Source organism: Filicampus tigris, chromosome 11 (genome assembly GCF_054856515.1).
Source record: "Filicampus tigris isolate MCC_2025a chromosome 11, RoL_Ftig_1.0, whole genome shotgun sequence".
Classification (NCBI taxonomy): domain Eukaryota; kingdom Metazoa; phylum Chordata; class Actinopteri; order Syngnathiformes; family Syngnathidae; genus Filicampus; species Filicampus tigris.
This window is the reverse complement of record NC_141227.1, coordinates 203,385-229,633: the sequence shown is the minus strand read 5'-3', so window position 1 is coordinate 229,633 and position 26,249 is coordinate 203,385. Positions and strand designations below refer to the sequence as shown.

The 26,249-nt window shown below is 41.4% G+C and overlaps 1 protein-coding gene and 1 long non-coding RNA gene across 7 annotated transcripts in view; one reads left to right on the top strand and one right to left on the bottom strand.

Moving 5' to 3' along the window:
* The window catches only part of zswim8 (zinc finger, SWIM-type containing 8), a 331,437-nt gene that overhangs the window by 271,406 nt on the left and 33,782 nt on the right, over window positions 1-26,249 (top strand). For all 6 annotated transcript variants that reach the window (XM_086044801.1, XM_086044798.1, XM_086044797.1 and 3 more), the window contains 6 exons: window positions 7,712-8,001; window positions 8,176-8,399; window positions 13,226-13,720; window positions 13,939-14,113; window positions 14,256-14,420; window positions 14,524-14,643. In XM_086044801.1, the coding sequence (XP_085900927.1) occupies window positions 7,712-8,001; window positions 8,176-8,399; window positions 13,226-13,720; window positions 13,939-14,113; window positions 14,256-14,420; window positions 14,524-14,643 (1,469 nt within the window). The remainder of the gene's footprint in view (window positions 1-7,711; window positions 8,002-8,175; window positions 8,400-13,225; window positions 13,721-13,938; window positions 14,114-14,255; window positions 14,421-14,523; window positions 14,644-26,249) is intronic.
* LOC147139367 (uncharacterized) lies at window positions 2,760-20,664 on the bottom strand. Its single transcript, XR_015088613.1, has 3 exons — window positions 20,507-20,664; window positions 20,345-20,410; window positions 2,760-3,109 (listed from the first exon to the last, which is right to left on the bottom strand). It is a non-coding gene; the product is annotated as an uncharacterized LOC147139367 (long non-coding RNA).

The window sequence follows — 26,249 nt, the reverse complement described above, 5'->3', positions numbered from 1 at the left end:
CCACCCTCGCCCTCCTTCTTAAGAGGGACAAAGATCCAACCTCGTGTGGCTCTTATAGACCTTTATCTCTGCTTGATGCTGATGTGAAGGTGTTAGCTCAGGTAATTGCATTTCGTTTAGAGACAGTTCTCCTTTGTATTACATCCAAGGAACAAAATGGTTTCATAAAGAGCCATCAGATGTTTTTTTTTAATACAATACTTTTTAATGACATTGTATGCTAAAAAATCGTCTGAATCCCCAGAGGTCATGATTTCATTGGATGCTGAAAGAGCTTTCGATAGAGCGGAGTGGGAGTACATGTTTGCGGTCTTGAAGATATTTGGTTTAGATGTTACAGTAAGTCAAAGGTGGAGTAACCTCCCCCTGTCATTGATCGGCAGGATTGCTGTTGTAAAAGAGCCATCAGATGTTTTTTTTAATACGCATACTTTTTTAATGACATTGTATGCTAAAAAATCGTCTGAGTCCCCAGAGGTCATGATTTCATTGGATGCTGAAAGAGCTTTCGATAGAGTGGAGTGGGAGTACATGTTTGCAGTCTTGAAGATATTTGGTTTAGATGTTATAGTAATTCAAAGGTGGAGTAATCTCCCCCTCTCATTGATTGGCAGGATTGGTGTTGTAAAAATGAATATATTACCAAAATGTCTATTCTTTTTCACTCAATTCCTCTTTTTTTTTGCTAAAGCGTTTTTTTGGATTCCCTGGATAAGATTATTGGTTCTTTTGTCTGGTACGGGAAATCACCTAGAGTTCACAAACGTTGTTGCAAAGTTGTTATCTTAGTGGTGGTCTGGCAATACCTAATTTTCAATTTTATTATTGGGCGGCTCATGTACACAAACTTAGCTTCTGGCTGAATGCTCCTTATTGTTCGTGGTGTAGACTGGAACTATCATCCTGTAGGGGATCTTCCTTCTGTATTCCTCTTTACCCTTGAAACCTTCATTGTATACAGACAACCCAGTGGTTATCAATTCTCAGGATTTGGTATCAGTTTTGGAAGCGCTTTAACTTTATAGATGCTTCCTCCTCGGCCCATTAAAAAACAACCACTTATATTCTCCATTGCTTTCGGACCCAATATTTTTAATGTGGCATGACAAGTGACACGGGTGGAGCATGAGTTGGATCCAAAAACAGACAAGTGACAAAAATGGAAAAGTAAAAATCTTTATATGCAAAAATTAAGAGTAAGGCAGAGCAGTGCATGGAAGGCAAAATGTAACAGTGAGTCACTCAAGTGAGTAGCAACATCAAGGAGGGAATGACTCAAACCCAGACACAGTATCATAACAGCAACAACCGTAACCCTCCCAGTCAACTAAATACTGAAAGCCCCAACCACGGCGACGTACATCCAAAATCTTGCTAACAGTTTATGCCGGGTGACCATCAATCTCTAGTGGCAGAGGAGGGGGCTCGGAAGGAGGACTGAGTGGGCAAGAGGAGACCGGCTTCAGGAGCGAGACATGAAAAGTGGTATGGACCTGGAGGGAGGCAGGGAGCTTTAGGCGGACGGCAGATGGTCATTAGACCCTCTCAATTTCAAAAAGCACAATGAACCTGGGGACAAGCTTGCGGGAATCACTCTGGAGGAGAAGGTCACGGACAGATGGCCGGGACAGGTGACGGTTGCGCTGGGCTGTGCAGGACAGGGAAGCTCTGGCATGTCTCCAGACGGCATGACATTGGCGCAGGTGGGCGCGGACAGAGGGAACAGCGACCCCTTGCTCCTGGGAAGGGAATAGTGGGGGCTGATACCCATAAGTGACCTTGAATGGAGATATACCTGTGGATGAGGAAGTGAAGGAATTGTGGGCTTACTCGACCCATGGAAAGTGTAGGCTCCAGGAGGCCAGATGGCAGGCCGAGATACATCAAAGGGCTTACTCCAGTTCCTGATTGACTCTCTCTGACTGTCCATTGGTCTGCGGGTGACAACCTGAAGACAGACTAGAGGATGCCCCCAGAGCACTACAGAAAGCATGCCATAACTGGGATGTGAACTGGGGACCCCGGTCAGAAACAATGTCGACGTGATTCGCTAAGATATCTGGCAGTCTCAAGGGCGGAGGGAAGTGGAATGAAGTAAACCATCTTGGAGAATTGGTCCACTACGGTAAATATGACCATGTTTCCATTCGAGTGTGGCAGACCAGAGATGAAATCGATCAACAGGTGGAACGAGGGACAGCTGGGGATGGGCAGAGGTTGAAGGAGCCCCATGGGGCGACGGTGAGAGGACTTCCCTCGTGAGCAGACGACACAAGCAGCGACAAACACCCGACATCTTGGACCATTCGGGGCCACCAGAAGCCTTGCCTCAGGAACTGGAGGGTTTGATTCACCCCAGGATGACAAGCTAACTTGTAGGAGTGTCCCCATTGCAGGACTTGAGAGCGGACGGAATCTGAGACGAAGAGCCGATCCTTAGGGCCTGAGCCAGGATCTGGTTGCTGTCGTTTGGCTCCTCGGACAATCCACAAACAAAAGCTGTTTTGTTGTCCAGCCTCATTCTATCCACTTTCAGAGGCTAAAATTCTGAACTCGATGGCAGCTGACTGAAAGCCCTGATGTAATGACATCAGATGTTTGCCTGATGCCTCATTAATGAAGGGCTGATCGAAGACTCTGTGCATCTCCTCAGGAAAAGAAGCAAATGATTCCAATGTCTATGACTTTACTCCCACAAGGAATTGGCCCACTTCTTCCTGCTCTTCCCTGAAGCAAGTTAACCACGTAGGCCAACTTGGCGTGATCGTCCGAATATGCGCTAGGTTGTTGCTCCAAAACAGTTCAACAGATATCGACCACAAGCTCCTACCTCTCCTGAGTAATGTTCAGGTGAGGGAATGTTGGGTTCCCGGTGAAAAGGCACTGCAGTAGTCGGTCAGTCGATAGCTCCCTGATTGGAGGTGTAGGGCTGGGCTGGAGTAGGTGATGAAGTCCATAGTTGAGCACTGGATGTCAACTGAGCTGCCATTGAGTTGACGGTTGTGGAATGGTTCTGAATTGAGTCCATAACCTCCTCAGGCTTGTGCCCTCATGGGCTTGGTGGATTGTGTCATCTGAGTCTGATGAGTCCATGGCTGGTCAAAACGTACTGTCACGGATGGAGCATGAATTGGACCCAAAAGCAGACAGGAGACAAAAATGGAAAAGTAAAAATCTTTATTTGCAAAAATTCTGAGTAAGGCTGAGCAGTGCATGGAAGGCGAAACGTTCTGACGACGTAACGTGAGTAACTCAAACTTACATATAGAAAATCACACCTAACCCTTTGTGACCAAATAAAGGGCAAAGTGGTTAGCAACATCAAGGAAGGAATGACCCAAACCCAGACACAAGTATCATAACAACAAGGGTATTAAACAATTCAATAGTCTGTATGTATGTATTTGATCATTTTGCTAGCCTTGTCTGATGCTTATGACCTCCCTCAGACTCATTTGTTTCATTATTTTCAGGCTCGTGATTTCATCTCCAAAACTTATCCTAATTTTCTTTTTTTACCACTGAGCCAGTCCTGGAAAAGATTGCTCTCACTTAATTCACTGCAGAGGGGAAGGATTTCTGGCATTTATCATTACATTTTCGCCTTAGGCAACCAGTCAGATGCCAAAATTAAAATTGCATGGGAAAAATAATTGGATATACAGATTGATGATTATTTCTGGGAGTGGTCCAGACACAGCATAGAATCTAACACCTCTTGTGCTCATCAGGGACTCATCCAGTTTAAGGTTCTGTATAGGGTCCATTTTTCAAGATCCAGACTCTCTGAAATTTATCCAGATGTCCTGGATAAATGTGACAAATGCCAAGGTTCTCCCTGTAACCTTAGTCATACGTTTATTTCTTGTCCCGACCTTGTTAATTTCTAGACCGGATATTTTGGGACTATATGTCTGCTGTACTCCAGGCGAATTTACAGCCTTCTCCATTGGTTGCTATATTTGGTGTACCTGATGCCTCTCTTGCATTAAGTGCCTTTCAAAAGGATATTAGAGTTTTCACTTCCTTACTGGCAAGATGTTATTTATTACTGCATTGGAAGTCCTCCAAGTCTCCTTCTATCTCTTTGTGGCTCAAACACACACCATGTTTTTCTTGAAACTTGAGAAGATTAAATACACTTTGAGAGGGTTCACTGAGGGCTTTAAAAAAAAAAATGGCAGCCCCTAATAGATTACTTCAATAGTTTGAAGCTATTACCCACTTACATATGTGCCTGTTTTGATTCTTTTTTTTTAAATGTATTTTGTTTTACATTTCTAACTCTGTATAGTCAATTTACCATGCTGACCATGTTATGTCGAGCCGGGGTGGGGCAAGGTGTGGGGGGACGCTGTGGTGGGTTTTTATTTTTGTTTGTGTATATGCATAATACCTGTTTGTACCTGTTCATTGAACAGATGTGTTCCTATTAATTTGTAAATTAATGTTTAAAAAAAAAGAACAAAAATCCCAGTACAGTAAGTATTCTCTAGAAATGAATCATATTTGCATTGTTCAATCTTACCTTATACAGAATTTCCTTATGTGGGAAACGACTACAGTACATGTCCTGTGTAAACGTGCAAGTATGTTAACAAAATACATGTGTAACAATACAAGCAATATAATTCCCCAAAAATATTTTCCCCAAATTTTTTATGAAACAAAAACTAAACTATAAAGTACACGTATATGAACAAAATACAGTACAGTTTAACAAAGATGGTCCAAATACTGTAAATACTGTAACACCAATGCAGTACAGTACTTAACTACAGTAAACTGTACTGTATTTTAGTGTTGATTTTTCTCAGACTTGGGAGAAAATGAGTCTATTTTGTGTTGTGTTGTGTTGGCTTCATTCTTTGCTGTATGAAAATGTTTGTCTGCGTATCATACAGTTTTGCTACTAATTGCAAGAAACTGTCCCGTTGATCATCACTAATGTCTGGGGATGCTTGTCCACACAAAAGCATTTTTCATGTCATCTCCATAGCTCTCTTGCTGGACAGTGGCTTTACATCAAGACTCTTCTCGTAGATTTGAGTTTTTCCAACTCCAAGTGTCTCCTAGATGTTTTTTACTTTGTGTCCAGCTTCCCATAATCGGATGCATTTCACTCTCTCTCACAGTCATTACCGTTCTTCTTCGTTTGGATGCAATGAACTACAGATGAAAATGTAAATGAATAAATTTAAAATCTTTCGCAATTTCAGTAAAACGCATGCCAAAGAAGTAACTAACATGTCGCCGTTTTGGATCCGATGATGGCGGAGAGGGCAGAGTTTTTCCATAGTATGAGCGGGAGCTGCTTGAGTTTACGCTACTGCGGGCTTCCCTATGGGTTCCCGATACAGTACCAGAACTTCCGTTGGAAGTAATCGATCGTTAATGTAATATAATGGAAGGAAATTTAATGCATATTTTTTTTTCAGAGTGAGGGAATTTCCGTTTGATCCAATGATAGCGGAGCGGTCAAAGTTTTTCTCTAGTATAGAGCGTGGACTTCTTGTGTTTGCGCTCACTGGGGGCTACGCTATTGGGTCCGGGTTCCGGATACCGGAACTTCCGTTGTCAGGAATCGATCGTTAATGTAATATAGGAGTAGAAAATTTAATGCATACGGTTTTTTTTTTCCGGGTGAGGGAATTTCCGTTTGACAGAGGTCCGTAGGTGGGAATACTTAATGTATATGTATCATTGTTATTATATCATTTTTTTTGACAAAGATATTTTGGAGAAAAAAAAATCCCCCACCCCATACACACACAATTTATTTTTTAAATGAAAATGAATCAAGGGGCCACTCAGAGTATTGCACCAATTGCCCATCCTTGACATAGCACGCTCACCAAGCCCGCTCACCAAGCAGGAGAGGAGGAGTGGGGGTGAGAGGAGTCGCAGCAGTAAAACAGGCCAACGTATAATTAAGTTAATGACATCGCACAAAAATAAGTTGTGATTTAAACATTTCTAATGAGATAGCTGCTCAAATTTTCACAGGTGGGGCATTCCAGAGTACTGGAGACTGAATGGAGAATGCTCTTGTACTAACTGAAGGCTTTAAATATTAGACATTGGAAGACCAGAAAGCAACACGTTACAATAGTCAACGTGAGACATAACAAACACATGAACTATGATGTCTGCGTCACTCGCAGATAGAATGGGATGTATCTTAGCAATATTGTGGAGATGGAAAAAGACACAGTCCTGATAATAGAGATAATTATATAATAGAGTGCAGTATTAGTTGAACTAATATTACGGGAGCAATAGCACTGCTTGTGGTCACAGTGATGGCAATGGGTAAAGACTTCAAATTGTATGAAATAATGGTCAGACATAGCAGTGGTATCCATAAAGGTCAGACAGAACAATGGTATACAGTAGTACGCTGATTTACCATTTACCATTTTTTTATTACATTTGATTTTGCGATGCCCCATGTTAGTGCCAAATGTAATGTATTACCATTATTATGGGTTGTTTCTGGTATTAGCTGCATGAAACAGAATGTATGAATTATTGTCTGAAATGCCATTCTGAGAAATTCCGACAGGGGAACTCATATGAATATTGAGGTCACCCATGATTAATTTATTATGCGTGAATCACCATATCAGCAATGAATTCAGAAAATTAATCATGAATCAAGTAAATACCAGGGGGGGAGGAGATTACTGCAAGATAAAACACTTTATTTTGGAGTCAGCGCCTCCTTCAGACGTCTCCAGTTGGTCCAAAATGCTGCTGCCCGCCTACTAACTGGCGCTCGGAAGATTGAGCACATAACAACAATTCTGGCCTCCCTTCACTGGCTCCCAGTGCATTTCAGGGTTCAATTTAAGATTCTCCTATTTGTCTTTAAACCATTAAATGGCCTCGCCCCGGCGTACCTCGCCAAGATCCTCCACTCCTACGCACCTCAGGTCTGAGGACCAGGCGCTGCTCGAGGTGGCGAGGACCAAGCGGAGCCTCAGAGGGGATCGAGCCTTTTCTGTTGCTGGTCCTTCCCTCTGGAATGACCTCTCATTGGTTGTTAGGCATGCCCCCTCTCTGTCCATTTTTAAAACCCGGTTGAAGACACATTTCTTTTCTCTGGCTTTTGATCAGACCTGAAATTTTCGGCTCTTTTCCTGTGTCAATTGTATATAGTGTTTTATGTTAATCTATTGGCTTTACTTATTTCTATTTTTATTTATATTTTCATATTATTTATATATCTATATATTTATTAATACATGTGTCAAAGCCTTTTATTGTTTTTTTTACTTTATTGTATTGTTTGTAAAGTGCTTTGTTACAGCTCTAGCTGTTATGAAATGCAAATGTAAATAAAATTGTATTGTATTGTATAAAACGGAAGCAATGCTATAGATTGTATAAGACAAAGCTCAAATATTTTAAAGCTGCTATTTGAGCAAGTTTAGAAACAGATATGGAAATTATGTGTTGTTGTCTGTATGTGTGAAAGATGGCACAAAAATGTTAATGCATTCAAAACATCAGCTAAAGCCAAATTCACGTTATCAGATTGAAGAAAATTTTATTCACAAAATTTGTTACATTGAAAATATTTAGTGGATGTTTGAAAATATTTTTTATGGGATTGGTTTCAATACAATTTATTGAATCTACATTTAGCTAGATTGCAAAATTATTGCTAGGTTAGCGTAAAATGTTTAATTGTGTGCTCTGTGTTTAGGTACAAAGGGCGTCGTCCAGACTGCCATGTGCCTCATGTGCCCAACCAGCCATCGGAGGCCGCAGCTCACTTTTACTTTGAGTTAGCCAAGACGGTGCTCATCAAAGCTGGAGGAAACTCATCTACCTCCATTTTCACCCAGCCTTCTGTTAGTGGAGCTCACCAGGGACCTCATAGAAACCTTCATCTATGTGCCTTTGAGATCGGCCTGTATGCTCTTGGTCTCCACAACTTTGTCTCTCCCAACTGGCTGTCCAGAACCTACTCATCACATGTGTCCTGGATTACTGGTGTGTTTCAGTGCATTGTATTTATCAATGTGTGCCCACGCATGAGTTAAGTGAGTTTTGTGTACTGTGTACACGTTACCAATACACAATTTGAAGGTCGGTTTTCAATTGCTGCTCTAATTTTGAGGACTGATGTTCTCATTTACGCTTCACGCTCATACCATACCCTTCCAGGTCAAGCAATGGAGATCGGCAGTGCTGCCCTCAGTATTTTGATGGAGTGTTGGGATGGTCACCTCACACCTCCAGAAGTAGCATCATTGGCTGACCGCGCATCACGAGCTAGGGACCTCAACATGGTCCGTGCAGCTGCGGAACTGGCTCTGAGCTGCCTGCCTCATGCACATGCTCTGAATCCTAATGAGATCCAGAGAGCCTTGGTGCAGTGTAAAGAACAGGTGCTCTAATGTTTGTTTTAACCATTGTTGTTCTTAGTTGACTGTTATTTTGAATGATGGCTGTGATAGTTTCATTTACTGTATTTGTAAAATTCAAAATGAGCCTATATTGGGAGCGTGAAATAATGTAAACATACCATATCAACACTTATGACAATGGTTTCATGATAATTCATTGATATACACTGTGAACTTTCTAGCTGATGTGATGTGACATGAAAAAGGGACGCTGCATTTCTTCACCCACTCGATAATCGCCACCCCCCTTTTAGTGCCCAATGGAAATATGGAGAAGAGCATGCATTGTTACTGTGCAACATACACTTTGCTTTATCACCTTCATGTAAAATTGCAGCAAGCATTGACAGGCCAAAGCATTAACCATTTGAGTTTTAGCAAGACTAATTGGTCTGACTTGAAGAGAAGAAGTAAACTTAAGTTTGGGAGGCCTTTGGTCTTTGTATTAATTCCACCAATATTTATCACACTTGTTATGACATTTATTACGGTGGCTTTTAAGGTTTGCCCAGGATAAAGTGCTGATGTTGCAAAAACAGTCCTTGCCCCTAGCCTAATTGTATTTACTACCTTGTCTCAAAAATATAGAATTGATTGAAATTAGGGCTGTCAAACGATTAAAAATTGAAATCGAGTTAATCGCATCTTAAAATTTTATTAATCGTAATTCGAAAATATGCCATATTTTTCTGTAAATTATTGTTGGAATGGAAAAATAAAGGACAAGACGGATATATATATATATATATATATATATATATATATATATATATATATATATATATATATCCATCCATTATCTGTACCGCTTCTCCTCACAAGGGTCGCGGGGCGTGCTGGAGCCTATCCCAGCTGTCTTTGGGCAGTAGGCGGGGGACACCCTGAACTGGTTGCCAGCCAATCGCAGGGCACACAGAGACAAACATCCGCACTCACAATCACACCTAGGGCCAATTTAGAGTATCCAATCAACTTACCATGCATGTTTTTGGAATGTGGGAGGAAACCGGAGTGCCCGTAGAAAACCCACGCAGGCACGGGGAGAACATGCAAACTCCACACAGGGAGGCCGGAGCCGGGATCGAACCCACGACCTCTGAACTGTGAGGCGGACGTGCTAACCAGTCGATCACCGTGCCGCCATATATATATATATATATATATATATATATATATATATATATATATATATATATATATATATGTATTCAACATACGGTACTGTGTTTATTAGAACAATAAATCCACGAGATGGCATTAAGATTAACATTCTGTAGTAGGCCGTATTTTTTTTCGCAGCAAAAATAAAAACACAAGAGGACCTCAGAACAGAAACAGAACAGTATTATTTCAAATATGTGCAAACAGTGTGTGTGTGGGTGTGTGCGTGCATGCGTGTGTAGTGTACACATTTAAATGTCTTCTGTACTCATCCTCTAGCCAGTCGCTGAGGCAAACCAACTTCTTCACATTTTACTGAAAGTAAAGCTGTCCTCTTCTTGTTCACAATGTGACCTGCAACTGAGAAGTGTTTCACATGGAACCAAGGATGCAGGAGTGGTTAAATAGTTACGAGCCAGTGAGGCCAGCTTCTCATGGGCCACTGCATGAGATGACCACCACCGGAAGGGGCAGTCCTTCATATTAATGATTGGCTCTGCTCTGTTCCTCTGTATGGCTCTGTAATGCTGTACCTCCTCCTCAGATTCAGAATCTGAGCCCAGCTGCTCTGTATGGCTCTATCAGGCTGTACCTCCTCCTCAGATTCAAAATCTGAGCCCAGCTGTAGAAGAAGGTTCATTTTCTTCTTGGGTGGCTCATCTTCAGAAGTCTGAGATCTTCTGGGTGATACACACCTCTTCTCTCTCTGTCTTGGGCAGGCTCTTTACGTTTTTTAAAACGTGCATCCAATGCTGTTGCAATCTTGAGCCATGCATGGTTGAGGTGTTCCTGGCAAGAGGCTAGGTCGTCCTTGAATTTATCCTTGAGCTTTACCACATGCGCAGGTTCCTCTTCGGAGACTTCCATTTTATTGTGCAAGTGACGGAGGGCAGGCAATACCATGGAGCAGGAGATGTAGGCCTCTCCACTGAGGATCTGAGTTACATACAGTACTTGCAGTGACAAACACACGCATGCACACACATACATACCCCTCCCCCCCACACACACACAGAAGAGAGAGAAAAGGAAAGATAGGTTTCTTGAACACAATTTGTAATCTTAATGTTTATAATTTGTTTCATTTAATTTCAGCCTACAATTAATGGTTGAATTATATATTCATTTGATTGATTTAATTTCAGCCTACAATCTACTATGAATGGTCACATTATATCAGTGGAAATTTGAAAGTTTGAGAACCACTGCATTATATGATGACATGCTTACCGGCAGGGCTCTAGAAGTGTCTCAAGTCTCTGGAGTTTGACCCATTCTGCTGGCGTCAGCATAACAAGCTTGTTATGCTGCTGGTCCAGGGTGGCGTTTATTGCTGCTTTACTGCGTGTCATGTTCTGAACCATTTCCAACGGGGAATTCCAGCACCTTGAAACATCCTGAATCAGTGGCTCCTCTTTCTGTTTTCTCTCCTTTTGCTCTGCATTCAACTCCGCTAGGTGTGCTGCGCTGTGCTTGAAATGACAGATAATGTTGCAACACTTGGACAACGCACTGTCGAATCCAATGTCAGCAAGACACACAGTTATGCTTCTCTGTATGATGTGGGCAACCCAATGCATGTGGTCATATGGTAGACTGAAAGCAGCAGCAATCATATTACGTGCACTGTACGTCCTGATGCATGGAACTATTCCTTCAATAGCCCACTTGCGTGCTACTGTTTGAAACTGTTCAGCGTATGCCGACGCAAAGTGACGTTCTTCTGTTTTCATTACAGTTAGCGCAAATGAGTTCAGTTCCCATGTTTTAGTGATGTGATGCGTAGTCACTCCCAGATAATTAGTGTTAGTCATTGAGGTCCAGTGGTCGCCTGTAGGGGCAACACATTCCGCTAGAGCTAAAGCCTCCTCTTTCTTCTTTTTCTTTCTTTTGTCTCATAGAGGTTGTGGATCCTATATTATTGTGCGTCTTGCTGGTGGCTTGTAGGATGGGTTGAGGGACGTTACTCTCAATGTTTTAGCGAGTCCCTTGTCTTCAACTATGCTAATTGGTCTACAGGTCTACATTGAAACCGATTCGGCAATTGTATGTTTTAATTTCTCCGAGGTGGACTTGCTCATTGGCCTGCATTCGGTTAACGTGGTCCGCCGCAAGCTAGGTGTAGCACTGGAACTGGAACCCCCAACAAACGCATACTTAGCGTTGAGATGGTATTTTAAACTTGAATCGCTGCGGTGAAACTGAACCTCCTCGCAATGAGTGCAAATACTACCTGGTTGTTTATTGTTCCATCTCTATTCTCTTTGAATTTCAATTCCCCATGCAGCGGGCCAACGTGCTTTTCTTCCATGTTCACTCACGCACATGTGTGCATGCGTTAAATGCGTCAATTATTTTGACGTGATTAAGTAAAAAAATTAAAAATACTGCCCGTTAGCATGATTTGACGGTTTGACAGCAGTAATTTAAATGTATCCATTAATTTGACATATATGTTTATTAATGAGTAAAACTGTACTTACATTATCAATGGCTTTTTCGGCCTTGTGGAAAAAGCTGTCCTGGATTTGAAAGTTCGAAGTCTCTTTCCAGAGAAGACAAGGGTGCGTGTCCAGTGTTGTTTCTAGTCTTTCTTATAGTTAGCTGGTGTTGATCTCTTTGAGAGGCAAAGTATAGCCCAATGGTTATCTCTACTGCCTTCACTACCCACTATTGGAACTTCCTGTCCTCTGCTGTGAAAAGCAGGGTACCACACTCTGTAGCACCATACCAGAATGCTTTAAATTGTTGACCTGTAGATGTTATCAACAACAGGTAATGGGTAGGTGAGCATGCTTTAACTCTCCCAAGTAAAGCCTCTGTTGGGCCTTCTGAGAAGATATTTTAATGGTCCAGGTACGCCCGGTTGACATAACTCCAAGAAAGTTAAAGTTCCCAACTTCTTTCACTTGGATGGAAAGAGTGGAATGCCTAGACTACCCCGATATTGTGAAATCCTCAATGAGTTCCGTGGTCCTGGATATATTTATGTCAGGGTTGTTGGGGATACACCAGTCAGATATTGTGAAATCCTCAATGAGTTCCGTGGTCCTGGATATATTTATGTCAGGGTTGTTGGGGATAAACCAGTTGGTCGTGTTCTGTACTTCCTCCTTGTAAGCTGACTCATTGCTGTCTATAATCAGTCCTACTAATGTGGTGTTATTAGCAAACTTGATGATGGTTTTGGTGGTATAAATAAAGGCAGTTGTGGGTGAAGCACAAGAAGTGGTGGGAACTTCGGACACACCCCTGTGGATTTCCCGTCTTAAGGATGAGAGTAGAGGATGTATTATATCCAACTCTGACATGTTGAAGTCTGTTGTTGAGGATGTCCAAGACCCATGCGCATCATAAACTGCCAAGAGACAGTTCAAGTTCAGTACAACTGTACAGATATATCAGATATGAGAAGTTATTTGTTCCGAATAATATTTTTGAATAGTGAGTATGATTTTACTCTAATTTTAGTAAAGCTGTGATCGATTTATTGGATCTTTCATGTGCAAAACTTGTCTCTCCTATTAAACACATCATTAAAACAAATTGTTACTCATGTTTATTTTATTTCACTATAAAAAAAATATTTTGAGCAAATCAAAACAGTTTATGTCCTTTGTTTTTGTCTCATCTTTTTTTTAATTCAGGACAACATGATGCTAGAAAAAGCATGTATGGCAGTCGAAGAAGCAGCTAAAGGTGGAGGTGTTTATCCAGAGGTATTGTTTGAGGTTGCTCATCAGTGGTACTGGCTGTATGAGCATTCAATCACAGGAGGCTTTAGCCAGCAAAGAGAGACTTCGGAACGATGTGGGGCCAAAGGATGTGTAAGCAGAAGGACCCCAGAGACCAGCTGTGGCATTTTCGATGGTGGAACCAATGTGGAGTCGGCTGGGGTAGCAGTCACAGATTCAGTCACAGCAGCAGCTATTATACCTGTTATCACTGTGGGCTCTAACATATATCAGTCCCACGGCATGTCAGGGCAGGTTATGGCACATGCTCATGCCCATGGTCTTCACCCCTATGCCACCATCCAGACCCCTCTGCCCACAGTTTGTAGTCCTCAGTACTTGGGTCATCCTCTGCAGCATGCACCAAGACCCGCTGTCTTCCCCGTGTCTGGACGCACATACCCACAGGTGAGATATGCTCTTTAGCATATTAATAGATTTTTGTTTTGTTTTTGTTGTAGGTGATACAGTACAGTGTAAAATGTAAAGTATTACTCTTAATATGTCCCTGGTTTTCAAAAACATTAATTATAACGGATATACTTAATATATTGAAGATAGCAATGTAAAATGTCTTATGTGTATATTTCCTTTCTCAGTGCTGTTTGTCTCTGTCTTACCCTCAGGGTATGCACCCAGCCTTTATTGGTGGACATTACCCCTTTTCAGTGGCTACTGGTCCCTCACCTACAATTACCGCAACTGCTGTGACCTTCCCCGCAATCTCTGTGTCATCCATGACACAGATTGCCTATCCCTACCATTCTGACACCAGTCTACCAATTAGCACCACTGTAGCAGGTCAGGACTCTGTGTGTTTGTGGGTGTGTGTGTGTGTGTGTGGGGGTGTGTGGGCGTGTGTGTGCGTGTGTATGAGACTGCCACCTTTGAGGCAAGTTACTGTTTTTAACCAAATCTATTCTACATCTACAACATTTTGTAGTTGGCGGTATCCATGCTGGCTCCAGCTTACAGGCCATTCAGGGTTCCTCTCTTTCCTCCCAGCCAAGTCCATTGGCTAGCACTTCTTACACAGTGGATGAAGAACACCACCACCAGCCAATCAGCCAACAGGGCATGCACTATCTCCATTCTGCCTATAGAGTTGGTGAGTGTTGTTTTAGCTTATTCAAACATTGTGAACAAAAGTTTAAAAATACTACTACTTATAATAATAATCATCATCATAATCTTCATCATCCTTTCCTCAGGTATGCTAGCGTTGGAGATGCTGGGAAGGAGAGCTCATAATGACCATCCAAACAATTTTTCCCGAAGCCCACCCTACACAGAAGATGTCAAATGGCTTCTGGGACTTGCTTCAAGGCTAGGTAAGCTAATTAGTCCTGAAGTATTTGTTGGGGTGAAATGTAGTGACAATTTGTATTATGCTAATTTTGTCTGCAGTACTGTATTTCAACTGGGTCTTCAGTAGTCTTCAAAATATAAATTTAAGGCATTAAGTCCTACATTCACTGTATATTGTGTTTCTAAAACAATATCCAGTCATCTATTTTCTATGCCACTTATCCTGTTAGGTGCACATGTATACTAGCTTTCTTTGGATGAAAAGTGGGCTGTACCCTGTACTAACAACAATTCACACATTGTGTGTGAGCACTTAGACATAAGGAAAGACAGTGTCTTCCTCCTCCAACACACCTGATTCAAATGATCAGCTCATCAGAAAGCTTTACAGAAGCCTGATAATGATCCTAGTAGGCTGGATAGGGGACCTTGAGGACCAGACTTTGGTATCCTTGATTTAAAGCCTTCATTGTTTCATGTTTTTAGAATCAGCTACAATTCAGGGTTTACCAACGTGTTTTTTGTTTTTTTAGGCACAGACACACAAACACAATCATTCACACTCACATTGTGCAAGTGATTATTTGAAAATGTAAAAACTGGCAGAGATGTGTAGGAAATGGAAGACCACAGTCACAGTTCTAGTCAAGACCCGAAGTATGGTGAGAACAGTCAAACTCAACCCGCAGACAAGCTCCAAAGTTCTACAACATGATCTTGCTGCAGACGGTGTCACTGTGCATTGTTCAACTATTCAGCACACTTTGCACAAGGAGATGCTGTATGGGAGAGTAATGCGGAAGAAGCCTTCTCTGCACACATGCCATAAACAAACTCGCTTGAGGTATGCTAAAGCCTTTATTAGCTTAATTTTGGAATAAGGTGCTGTGGACTGATGAGAATAAGAATAAGAATAAGAATGCCTTTATTGATCCCACAGTGGGGAAATTTTCATTGTTACAGCAGCAAAGATATAGGTCACACAGGGACGGCGGCATAATGTAGCCATTAATGTAAAACATTGACGGCAAACATTCAGGATCAAACCTATGTAAATATACGCAGTAACATGTGTATAAACACATGTATATACACACCAACATACATCTACATAAAAAGTATGAGGAACACTCATTTTGGCCTGTACATTGTATAGAGGAAAAATACTCTAAGTAAGCGACAGTGCTGCAGTGCTGTAGTGAAATGTAAGGAACAGCATTGGATAAAAATAAAGCTAGACTAACAGTAGTGGGGAATGTTGAGTATTGCACGGTATTACAGTAGTGGGGAATATTGGGTATTGCACGATATGAGCTCAGGTGCAGGACTGCACAATTGCACTAATGTTCGCCAGTTTGTAGAAACTACACGATGTTGGGTGGAAAATGATTCTAATACATTCACAGCTTTTTTGAATGAAGAAGATGAAGACCACAGCATTCCAAGACAAACATTTGCTACCCACAGTAAAATTTGGTGGTGGTTCCATCATGCTATGGGTCTGTGTGGCCAGTTTAGGTACTGGCAACCTTGTTGAAGTCGAAGGTTGCATGGATTCCAGTCAGTATCGGCAGATTCTTGAGAAAAATGTTTAAGAACCCAGATAGCAAAATAGGTGTGGCCCAGTGATGGTTACCACATACCTCAATGAATGACGGTCCTTTAGTGGTCCAAATCTGGTATCCACAACATGGGCCACACAAGGCCCATAGCTCAGCCAAATCATATAATCATAGCTGGCCCTACTCTGGACTATGATGAAACAGACTGGTTCCAGAATATGGTCCTTTAGTGGTCCACATCTGCTATCCACAATGTGGGTAACATAAGTCCCATATCTCAGCCAAATTCTATAACCATAGCTGGCCCTATAATGGACCAGAACTGGTTCCAGATTCAACCTAAGGTACTTCATTCATGAGTCATATTTGACCAAGACTATTTTTTGGAAAAGCATCAACAACTACAGTTATAAACAGATATTTATTTTGACAACTTGAGAACCACCACACATTAATCAATCAATCAATCAATCACATTTTATTTATATAGCACTTTTCATACATAAAAATGCAACTCAAAGTGCTTTAAAACATTCAAAGCAAAACATAGAATTATCTTCAATCAAAAGAAAAGATAAATTATTTAAAAGTTGTTGAAAGCCAAACTAAAAAGGTGTGTCTTGAGCTTCCTCTTAAAAATATCAACAGTCTCTGCAGACCTGACATCCTCTGGCAGGCTATTCCAAAGGTGAGGACCAAAATGGCTGAATGCAGCCTCGCCATGCATTTTGGTCCTCACCCTTGGAATAAATAAAAGGCCGGCGCCAGAGGACCTCAGGATCCGCGAGGGCTGGTATGATAAAAGCAAATCAGATAAATAAGATGGCCCAAGACCATTAACACATTTATAAACTAATAAAAGTACTTTAAAATTGATCCTGAAACACACAGGGAGCCAATGCAGCAATTTCAAAACTGGCGTAATGTGCTCCCGCCCTCTGGTTCTCGTCAGCACCCGAGCGGCTGAATTCTGCAGTAGTTGCAGTGGTGAAATGCTCTTTTTCGGGAGGCCAGAGAGCAGGGCATTACAGTAATCTAAACGACAGGAAATAAAGGCATGCATCAGCACTTCCGTGTTAGCCTGAGAGAGAAACGGGCGGACTCTGGCGATATTCTTAAGGTGATAAAAACCAATCTTGGTTACATTTTTAATATGAGGAATAAAACTGAGCTCAGAGTCAAAAATGACGCCAAGGTTCTTCACACAGTGTGAGGGATTAAAAATGTGAAGTTTTGGTAAAAGCTTCTCTCTCTGACCTTCGGGACCGATAACTAAAACCTCAGTCTTGTCCTCATTGAGCTGTAGGAAATTATCTGCCATCCATGACTTGATATCTAAAATGCAATTTAAAAGGGTATCAATGGGTCCTGTGTCATCAGGAGACACGGCAATATACAGCTGCGTGTCATCAGCATAGCTGTGAAAGCTGATGCCGTGTCCCCTGATGACATCCCCGAGCGGAAGCATATAAAGATTAAAAAGTAAGGGGCCTAAAATCGAACCTTGAGGAACCCCACATTTAATTTCATGAGTTTTAGAGGAACAAGTATCCATACTTACAAAGAAATATCGGTCTGTGAGATAGGAATAAAACCAGTCAAAAACAGTACCAGAGATGCCCACTAGATTTTTAAGTCTATTTAATAAAATTTGGTGATCTACTGTATCAAAAGCAGCGCTTAGATCCAGTAGCACCAAGACTGTGAGTTTTCTCACGTCTGCAGTGCACCTAATATCATTTAAGATCCTTAAAAGAGCAGTCTCCGTACTGTGGTTCATTCTAAAACCAGATTGATATTTCTCCAAAATATTATTTGTATTTAAAAAATGATTCAACTGGATGAAAACCAGTTTTTCTAAAATCTTACTTAAAAACGGTAAGTTGGATACGGGTCTGTAGTTATTAAAAACGCTCGGGTCAGAACCGCTCTTCTTCAGAAGGGGCTTCACCACCGCCGTTTTAAAGGCAGCGGGGAAGACGCCTGTCTGAAGAGAGCAATTGACTATATTTAAAATTTGTTCTTCAAAAAATCCATAAAATGTCTTAAAAAGAAATGTGGGAATTGGATCCAAAAGGCAGGTTGTTGGGTTTACCTGGGAGAAAACTCGAACAAGTGTCCTTGCATCAACCAGGGCAAAACTTTCCAGTGTTTCCTCATGTAAATATGAGTGTCCGGGTTTATTAAAACTTGTGTTTTGACGGGCTAAAAGACTGGATCTTATGTCATCGATTTTACTTCTGAAGTGGTCTGCAAAGTCCTCACAGAGAGCATCTGTTGGTCTCTGTGGGGACTTATTAAAATCAGAACTAGTTAAAAGTTCAAAGGTGGAGAAGAGAACCCTGGGGTTGTTTTTATTGACTGTAATGAGGTTTGAGAAATAGGAAGATCTTGCCAGTTTTACTGTTTTATTGTAAGATTTCAGTTGTTCGCATAAAATTTCATAGTGTACTGTAAGTTTACTTTTTCTCCACCTCCTCTCTGCACTCCTGCATTTTCTCTTTGATATTTTGATAGCATTGTTTCTCCACGGGGGTACAGTCTTTGTTTTTGTTGTTTTAATTAAAAGTGGAGCTACTGAATCTAATGATGATTTAAGATGTAGGTTAAAATTGTCAACAATAAGATCACAGGGTGCAGGTAAAATGTCAGCAGGAGTGTTTTTTAAGATCTCGATAAAATTTTCAGCCACCTCAGAAGATAGGTAGCGTTTCTTCACTGTTCTGACCGGGACTGCTAGATGGTTAAAACTGGCGATGTTAAAATAGACACAGTAGTGGTCTGACACTGCCAAGTCAACAACAGAGGACACACCAGCAGACAAGCCATAGGTTATAACCAAATCCAGGGTGTGTCCTCTGTTGTGAGTTGGCTGCAAGACGTGCTGTTTAAAATCCAAGCAGTTTAAAAGGTTTGAAAAATCTCTGGATAGTGGGTCCGAGATGTTGTCCATGTGTATATTAAAATCGCCAGTTATTAATATCCTGTTATAACTGGAATATAAAATGGATAAGAATTCTGAAAATTCTGTAATAAAAGAAGTGGAATGATGGGGAGGTCTATAGACGGTAATGCAGAGAATAGGGGGACTGCTAAAAAAAATTAACTGGAATACTGCACTTTTTAAAAAAATACTGAACACGGATCCAAACTGTGACCAGAGAATCCACTCCGCCTGGGATTCTCCCCCCAAAATAAACTAAAATACAAAACTGGTGCCCGACGGAATGGCCGCCAAAAGCAGCCAAGCTTAACACCATCTCCACCAAACTGCAAAAAAAAAAAAAACCCACACAAAACACACCAAACCACACCACACAAATAATAAAACAAAACAACCCCCACCAACCCTCACACTGTCTGTGGCTAGTTTTTCGATCCTGGAGGAACCCCCATTATGTTACAAACCCTCCTCGAGATGGCAAAGAGGAGGGGTCCAACATAGGTGTGAGAGTTGGAAGATGTAAATGAAAAACATGCACTAACACAACAGACAGCGGTTACAAAATCAAAATACAAGGGACTGTCTGCATCACCCACAGCCAGCCCCAGGGACTGACTGCATCACCCACAGCCAGCCCCGAACACCAGCAACCCAGTTCCTCTTAAACTGGTGCTGGTGTCACACCTGAAGCAAATTAACTAATTTGGTCACCCTCCCCTGTTCTGATTGGGTGGCTACAATCAGGGCAGAGCAGGGGAGAGCACACACACACACACACACACACACACACACACGCACGCATTCCTACACACACAAATAAAACGGCCACGACCCAACGTGGGTCGCAACAACAGCATTTATCCATCCATCAAATTGTTGTGCTCTCCATGCATCCTTCCCGCCACCATCCCTATCAGGAGCCTGATGTAGCCATCTTCGGATTTAGCATCGAATTCCTAGTCTTTGGCCCCAGATGTGTGGCCCAGACAGTTACAATGAAACATGCAAACATGGTTTTAAATGAACTTTTTGTAACGTCAGGTAATTTGACTACTTAAAAGAATAATTCAACTCAAACTGATATTGTGGTGTCAGATCAAGTGTTTCCCAAATGATTAGAGCGTTGTACAAAGAAACATTTTGTTGTGTTTTTTTTAACTGATGTAAGTAAACACAAGGATGGACAGTGTGTTAGGAAAACAGATATTTGTACATTACCTTCATTATTATATTCTTAAACTAGGCGTGACACTGGGCTGAAATATGTGCCACCAGAAACAGGATCTGAACAACACACAAAAACAAACATAACAAACACATCCTAAACATAAAATAAATGCATCTACTCGCCACGTCTTTGCTGGATGTCTCACCGCTCACCGGAGTGTGCATGGCGGAGATGGGAAATTCAGAAAGTAAAAACCCTGCCACACTTTGTCTTGAGCCACAGGGACTTCTAATCAACTGAGCTGGTTTACCTGCCAGTTGAGTAGAAGCACCTGTGGCTAAAACAGCGTCAATGCTATCCACGAGCGGGATTCTGGAATCTTCTTGCTTGTTCTTCTTATTTTTCTTTATTGGTGGGTGGCAGGTGATGTTTAAGGTGCATTACCACCACCTACTGTGCTGGAGTGTGGGTCAGAGTCGTATTATGACTATTGCACAGTACTACGACCATTTCTCTTAAAAACTGGAACAGAGCCTTAAACTTAATCCCTTCTGTCCTAAGCACATTTTTAAGAGTAAACACTAACACCATACTCTTCATTAATTCGCTTATAAAGTTCTCTCCACCCGTTTTTTTTTTTTTTTTTTAGGCGCAGACACACAAACACAATCATTCACAATCACATCTGTGGTCTATCAAGTGGGAAGTGAACCCACGCCGAAGTCAGGTGACTACACCACACCCTCAACTAGAGCCAGAGAAGACCACATTTTTTTCATGTTTGAAAAATAAAGTCAGACAATATATTAAAACGATTGTACACTCCACAAATAGGAAAGCACTCAAGACTTTATATTTATGAGAGCATTATAATATGTTTGTAGAATACATTTATTTTCCTGTTTGTTGTCTCCCCATGGCTGTTATTTTGATGTATTTGTCTATGTTCTTGAATAAAGCATTTTAAATAAATAAATACCCGTAAAATAAATATTTGTACAGTTACCTAGGTAACAGAGAGGGGCCAGCTATGGTTATATGATTTGGGTGAGATATGGGCCTTTCTGTGGCCCACATTGTGGATACCAGATGTGGACCACTAAAGGACCGTAATTCAATATAATAATTGAGTTATGTGGGCCAAGTGCAGATGTGTTTTGCTATTTATTTTGCGAACTGGGCTTCTTCCGCTGACTTCAGTTGATCTTTAACAAAACCAAACATGGCATGTTGTAATGGTGTGCACTCGCGTGTGTGTGTGTAGGGGTGTGTGTGTGTGTGTGTGTATGTGTGATGATGTAATACATTTTTTACATCTGTGATGTAAAATAAGACTGTGTGTGGGGAAACAAAATCTGAAACTGCATTTAAGGGTGGTAAAAGACTGGCAATACATATGTGGACCAGAGTTCTAAATAGATTTTTGGGTCAGATACTTCACTCAACCACTGGCCCAAATCTTGTTTGCCAGAGTCAAGACAGTGACTCCTTTATCAGCTTCATGCCAGATCTGCCCCAAATGTCTTTGTTATGTCGGAATCAGTGACAATCAGTTGCAGTTGTGCCAGGGCTGGATTCTTGAACAAGACAATGACCCTGAATACTGCACAAATTCTACTAAGGTATTCGTGCAGAGGAACTAGTACAACAATTTGGAATGGTCATCTCAGTCCCCGACCTAAATATTATTGAAAGTCTGTGGTGTGACTGAAAGTGGACAGTCCATGCTCAGAAACCATCAAACCTGACTGAAATTGAGATGTTTTTTGAAGAAGAATGATCCATAATAGCTTCAACCAAAATCCATACCTCATTGGAAGCTATAGGAAGCATTTAGATCCTGTTCTTTTTGCAAAAAGAGGTTCTATTAAATATTGATGTAATCTTTCCATTTGGGCGCCCAGATTTATGCACCAAACTACTTTTGTTTAAATAATTATTGCACACTTTCTCTAAATCCAATAAACTTAATTTCAATTCTCAAATGTCAATGTGTTCGTCTGCTATGATATATTTAACTGAAATTGCTGATCCGAACAACTAATCATTTATAAAGGAATCTTGATAATGATCAGGGGTGCCCAAACTTTTTCAAGCAACTGTAATTTTGATGTATTTGACAACAAATCACATTGTCCAGCATTCGTGCTGTCCACTCGCCTTCTCACCACTCCCCAAATAAACTCAACTCAACTCATCTTTGTTTATATAGCGCTTTCACAAATGATTAGACAAAAGTGCCCCAATACTGCTTGAGTGAGAATATCTCTGCACAGTTGAAGCACAATATCGTGACGTACCTAAGACTTGTTTACGGTCGGTCAGTATATGGTGAAATTCACATGAGGTCTTGCAGCTCCGAGCTGCCTCCCATCATCAATGCACTGGCTCAGGCCATTGGCATAGTGTAGTCATTTAGATGCACAAGGAAAACCTAGTCAGAGCTAGGGTTGGGCACCGAGAATGGGACATCGAGTGGAACCGGATCCATCACTCCGGTTCTCCTGGAACCATTCGGATTTTAGAATGTCGGTGCTAAGTTTTGTTTCCTAGTTAGCCGCGCAGAAGAGCTACGAACTAAGTACAAGTGATTAAAAAAAAAAAAAAAGTGTGTGCGCGCACGGCGCACAGCCCCGGCTCCTGCTGCCGAAGCTGCGTTGCAATAGCACGGAAGCTCGCCCCCACTCGAGCTGCCGTGGTCCTCTCGGTCAGCCCCTCCGCTCGCTTCATACCAGCTGGCAAGCGCGTGCCGCGGCGCCGGTGACTCTGGGCGTCTGCCCACGGATCTCCCCAGCAGTCGCCGCGGTGGCAGCAGTCGCCCTTTGCGGGTTCGGTGATCCTGCCCGGCCCGGCTGGCTCATTTGGCCGATGCCTAGCCATGGAACTGACGTGATGCAGCTTATGACCCAAAAGTCAGAATCGGCTAAGTACGTCTAATGGCAACATTGAGCCAACAAGTTCAAAACACAAATGCACATATTTAAATTTAGCTTATATGCAGCTGCAGCATATACATAAACACTGCACAGACATATACATCATATGTTTACATAGACTGCTTTGATTAGATAGACTTTTCTTGCTTGCCCATAAAATGCAGCGTTGTTTGTCATATATAGTTTCTTTCTAAAGCAAGACAAGGTTATCCAATCAAGTGGTGTTCAGTAGCATGTTTTCAGTGATAGCTGCATTATTGTATTGTCTTGAACTTCTTAAAAATAAAGCTCTTGTGAAAAATGATACTAAATAAAAATGCAAAAAATGTATTATAATAAATATACTGGTTAAAAACAGCCCTTTGAATAATCCATGGTAAATTTCACAAATAGTAAAAAGTTCATGAAATTGAAGAACAGAAAAGTTCACGTGATTTGTCCAAAAAGAACTCTTTTTTTTGTTTTGTTAAGAATCGGAATTGAGAATCATTCGGAACCGGAATCCAATCAAAGAACCGGAATCGTCCAAATTCAAACGATGCCCAACCCTAGTCAGAGCCGCCCTGCCCCGCTCTACTTTTGCCAATTTTTGACAAAATGTTAGTTCTGTAATAAAGACAACTTTTGTTTTGTTTGTTGATGTTTAGCATCATCTAAAGAGCGTGAATTTGAGAACATTCATATTTAATGGGCTAGATAAAGTCCTTAAAATTCTTGAGGATTATCTAACAAGTGAAGCATCTACATTTTTTTACAGTAATTAATATTATTCTAAATGCAATAGTGTTAACCTTTTCAAACATTTTCATACTCACATATATATTGTTGATGAAAAGTGTCACTCATGTCACTCTTCAATTTGGGCTAACTGTGAGAATGCCATCCATGTATTGGATAATAGTTATTTGTAATTAATTTCATTGTACAACAAACCTCTATGAAGATAACGCTCACACACAGAAAATGTGTACAATGCAGCCTGGAAACACGTTTAAAGAAATAAAAACTAAATGGCTGCCAAATACAATACAATACAACTTTATTTATATAGTGCATTTCAAAATAGCTACAGTTGTAACAAAGCACTTTACATTACAAAAACAGTAATAGCGATCGTATATCAAGAGAAAGCAATAAATTAAAACCCAAAATACTATATCCAATAGACATCGGAAAACAGCAGAAAACTGTCAGTCTCACGTCCGATCAGAAGCCAAAGTAGAATTGTGTCTTTTAACAGGTTGTAAAAATGGACAGAGAAGGGGCTTGCCTAACATTTAACGGAAGGTAATTCCAAAGGGAAGGATCAGCAACAGAAAAGGCTCGATCCCCTCTGAAACTCTGCTTAGTCCTCGGCACCTCGAGCAGTGCCACCTCCGCAGACCTGAGAGACCGCGAAGGTGTGTCGGAGTGGAGGAGCTCGGAGAGATATGCCGGGGCAAGGCCATTGAAAGACTTGTAAACAAAAAGAAGCATCTGAAAATGAACCCTAAAATGCACTGGGAACCAGTGAAGAGAGGCCAGAATTGGTATTATGTGCTCCGTCTTCCTAGTTCCAGCGAGGAGGCGAGCAGCAGCATATTGGACCAACTGGAGACGCTTGAGAGTGGACTGACCAACTCAAAAATAAAGTGCATTACAGTAATTTAGCCGAGATGTAACAAAGACATGGATTACTATGAGAAAAGAGGGGCTTTCCCTTAGCCAGTTGTCTAAGATGAATAAGGACCTCACAACACCCCTGATTTGCCGGTCCAATTTAAGATCACTATACAATTCAAAACCCAAGTTCGAGACTGTTGGCTTTAGATATGAAGTCAGGGGCCCCAGGTCAACAGAGTGGGATGTAGCCACTGGGAGCGAACACCATAACTTCTGTTTTCTTTTTGTTGAAATTTACGAAAGTTAGTGACGTCCAGGCTTCGATGTTGTTAAGAAAGGACAAAAGTGGTCTTAAGGAGAAAGGATCTTTTTTGCTCAGCGGGACATAGATTTGACAGTCATCCGCATAGCAGTGGAAGGAAATTATCGTGTTTTTGAAGAATGGAACCTAGGGACAGAAAATACAATGAGAACAGCAAGGGCCCCAAAATAGAACCCTGTGGAACACCATACGATAGAGGGGCAGAGCAGGACTCAGAGGAACCTAGGCTAACAGAAAAGTTCCCGCCAGCCAAATAGGATCTAAACCACTCTAGAGCGCTTTCACTAATGCCCACTTGGTACTGCAAACGAGTCAAAGAATACGGTGGTCTACTGTATCGAATGCTGCAGTCAAATCCAACAAAACAAGACATACATAGTCTCCAGTGTCATTTTCCAGGAGGATATCATTAAAAACACGTAACAGTGCTGACTCTGTGCTATGCATCATCTTGAAACCTGACTGGAAAACCTCCATGACAGTATGTTCATTCAAGAAAGATTTTAATGTGAGTGCAGCACTTTTTTCCAGAATTTTACAAATAAAAGGTATCTTGGAAATGGGTCTAAAATTTGAGAGCACACCTTGATCAAGGCAGGTTTCTTAAGCACGGGTTGTACTACAGCATGTTTAAAATGTTGGGGACTACACCAGACGACAGGCTGCTGTTGTAATGACCAAAACCGATTCATCAATACCTGGGAGAACCTCCTGAACGAAGCGAGGAGTCATAATGGGAGCAAGATGGCTTAATATGGCAAAACATATCCTCCAAAAATCTCAAGGAAACCGTCTCAAAGAAATCCAACTGCAGAGCAAGGAACGTGGACAGAGGGGTTAAATTCGAAACGAGAGCCCTAGCAACCTTGGCAAAGAATAACTACAAAAAATCTATCGCACACTTCAGGGGACGAGTATGTGCAAATCGGCTGATGGGGCTTTAGTTCTGAATCAGTTGTTTTAAATAGAGTACGTGGATAATGGCAATTTGTCTGTATAAGACTTGACAAGTGTTCCCTCTTGGAGTCCTTCACCTTTTTTTGGTAGCGACGGCAGCAGCCCTTTAGGATTTGATAAGAGAATAAGAGACCTGCA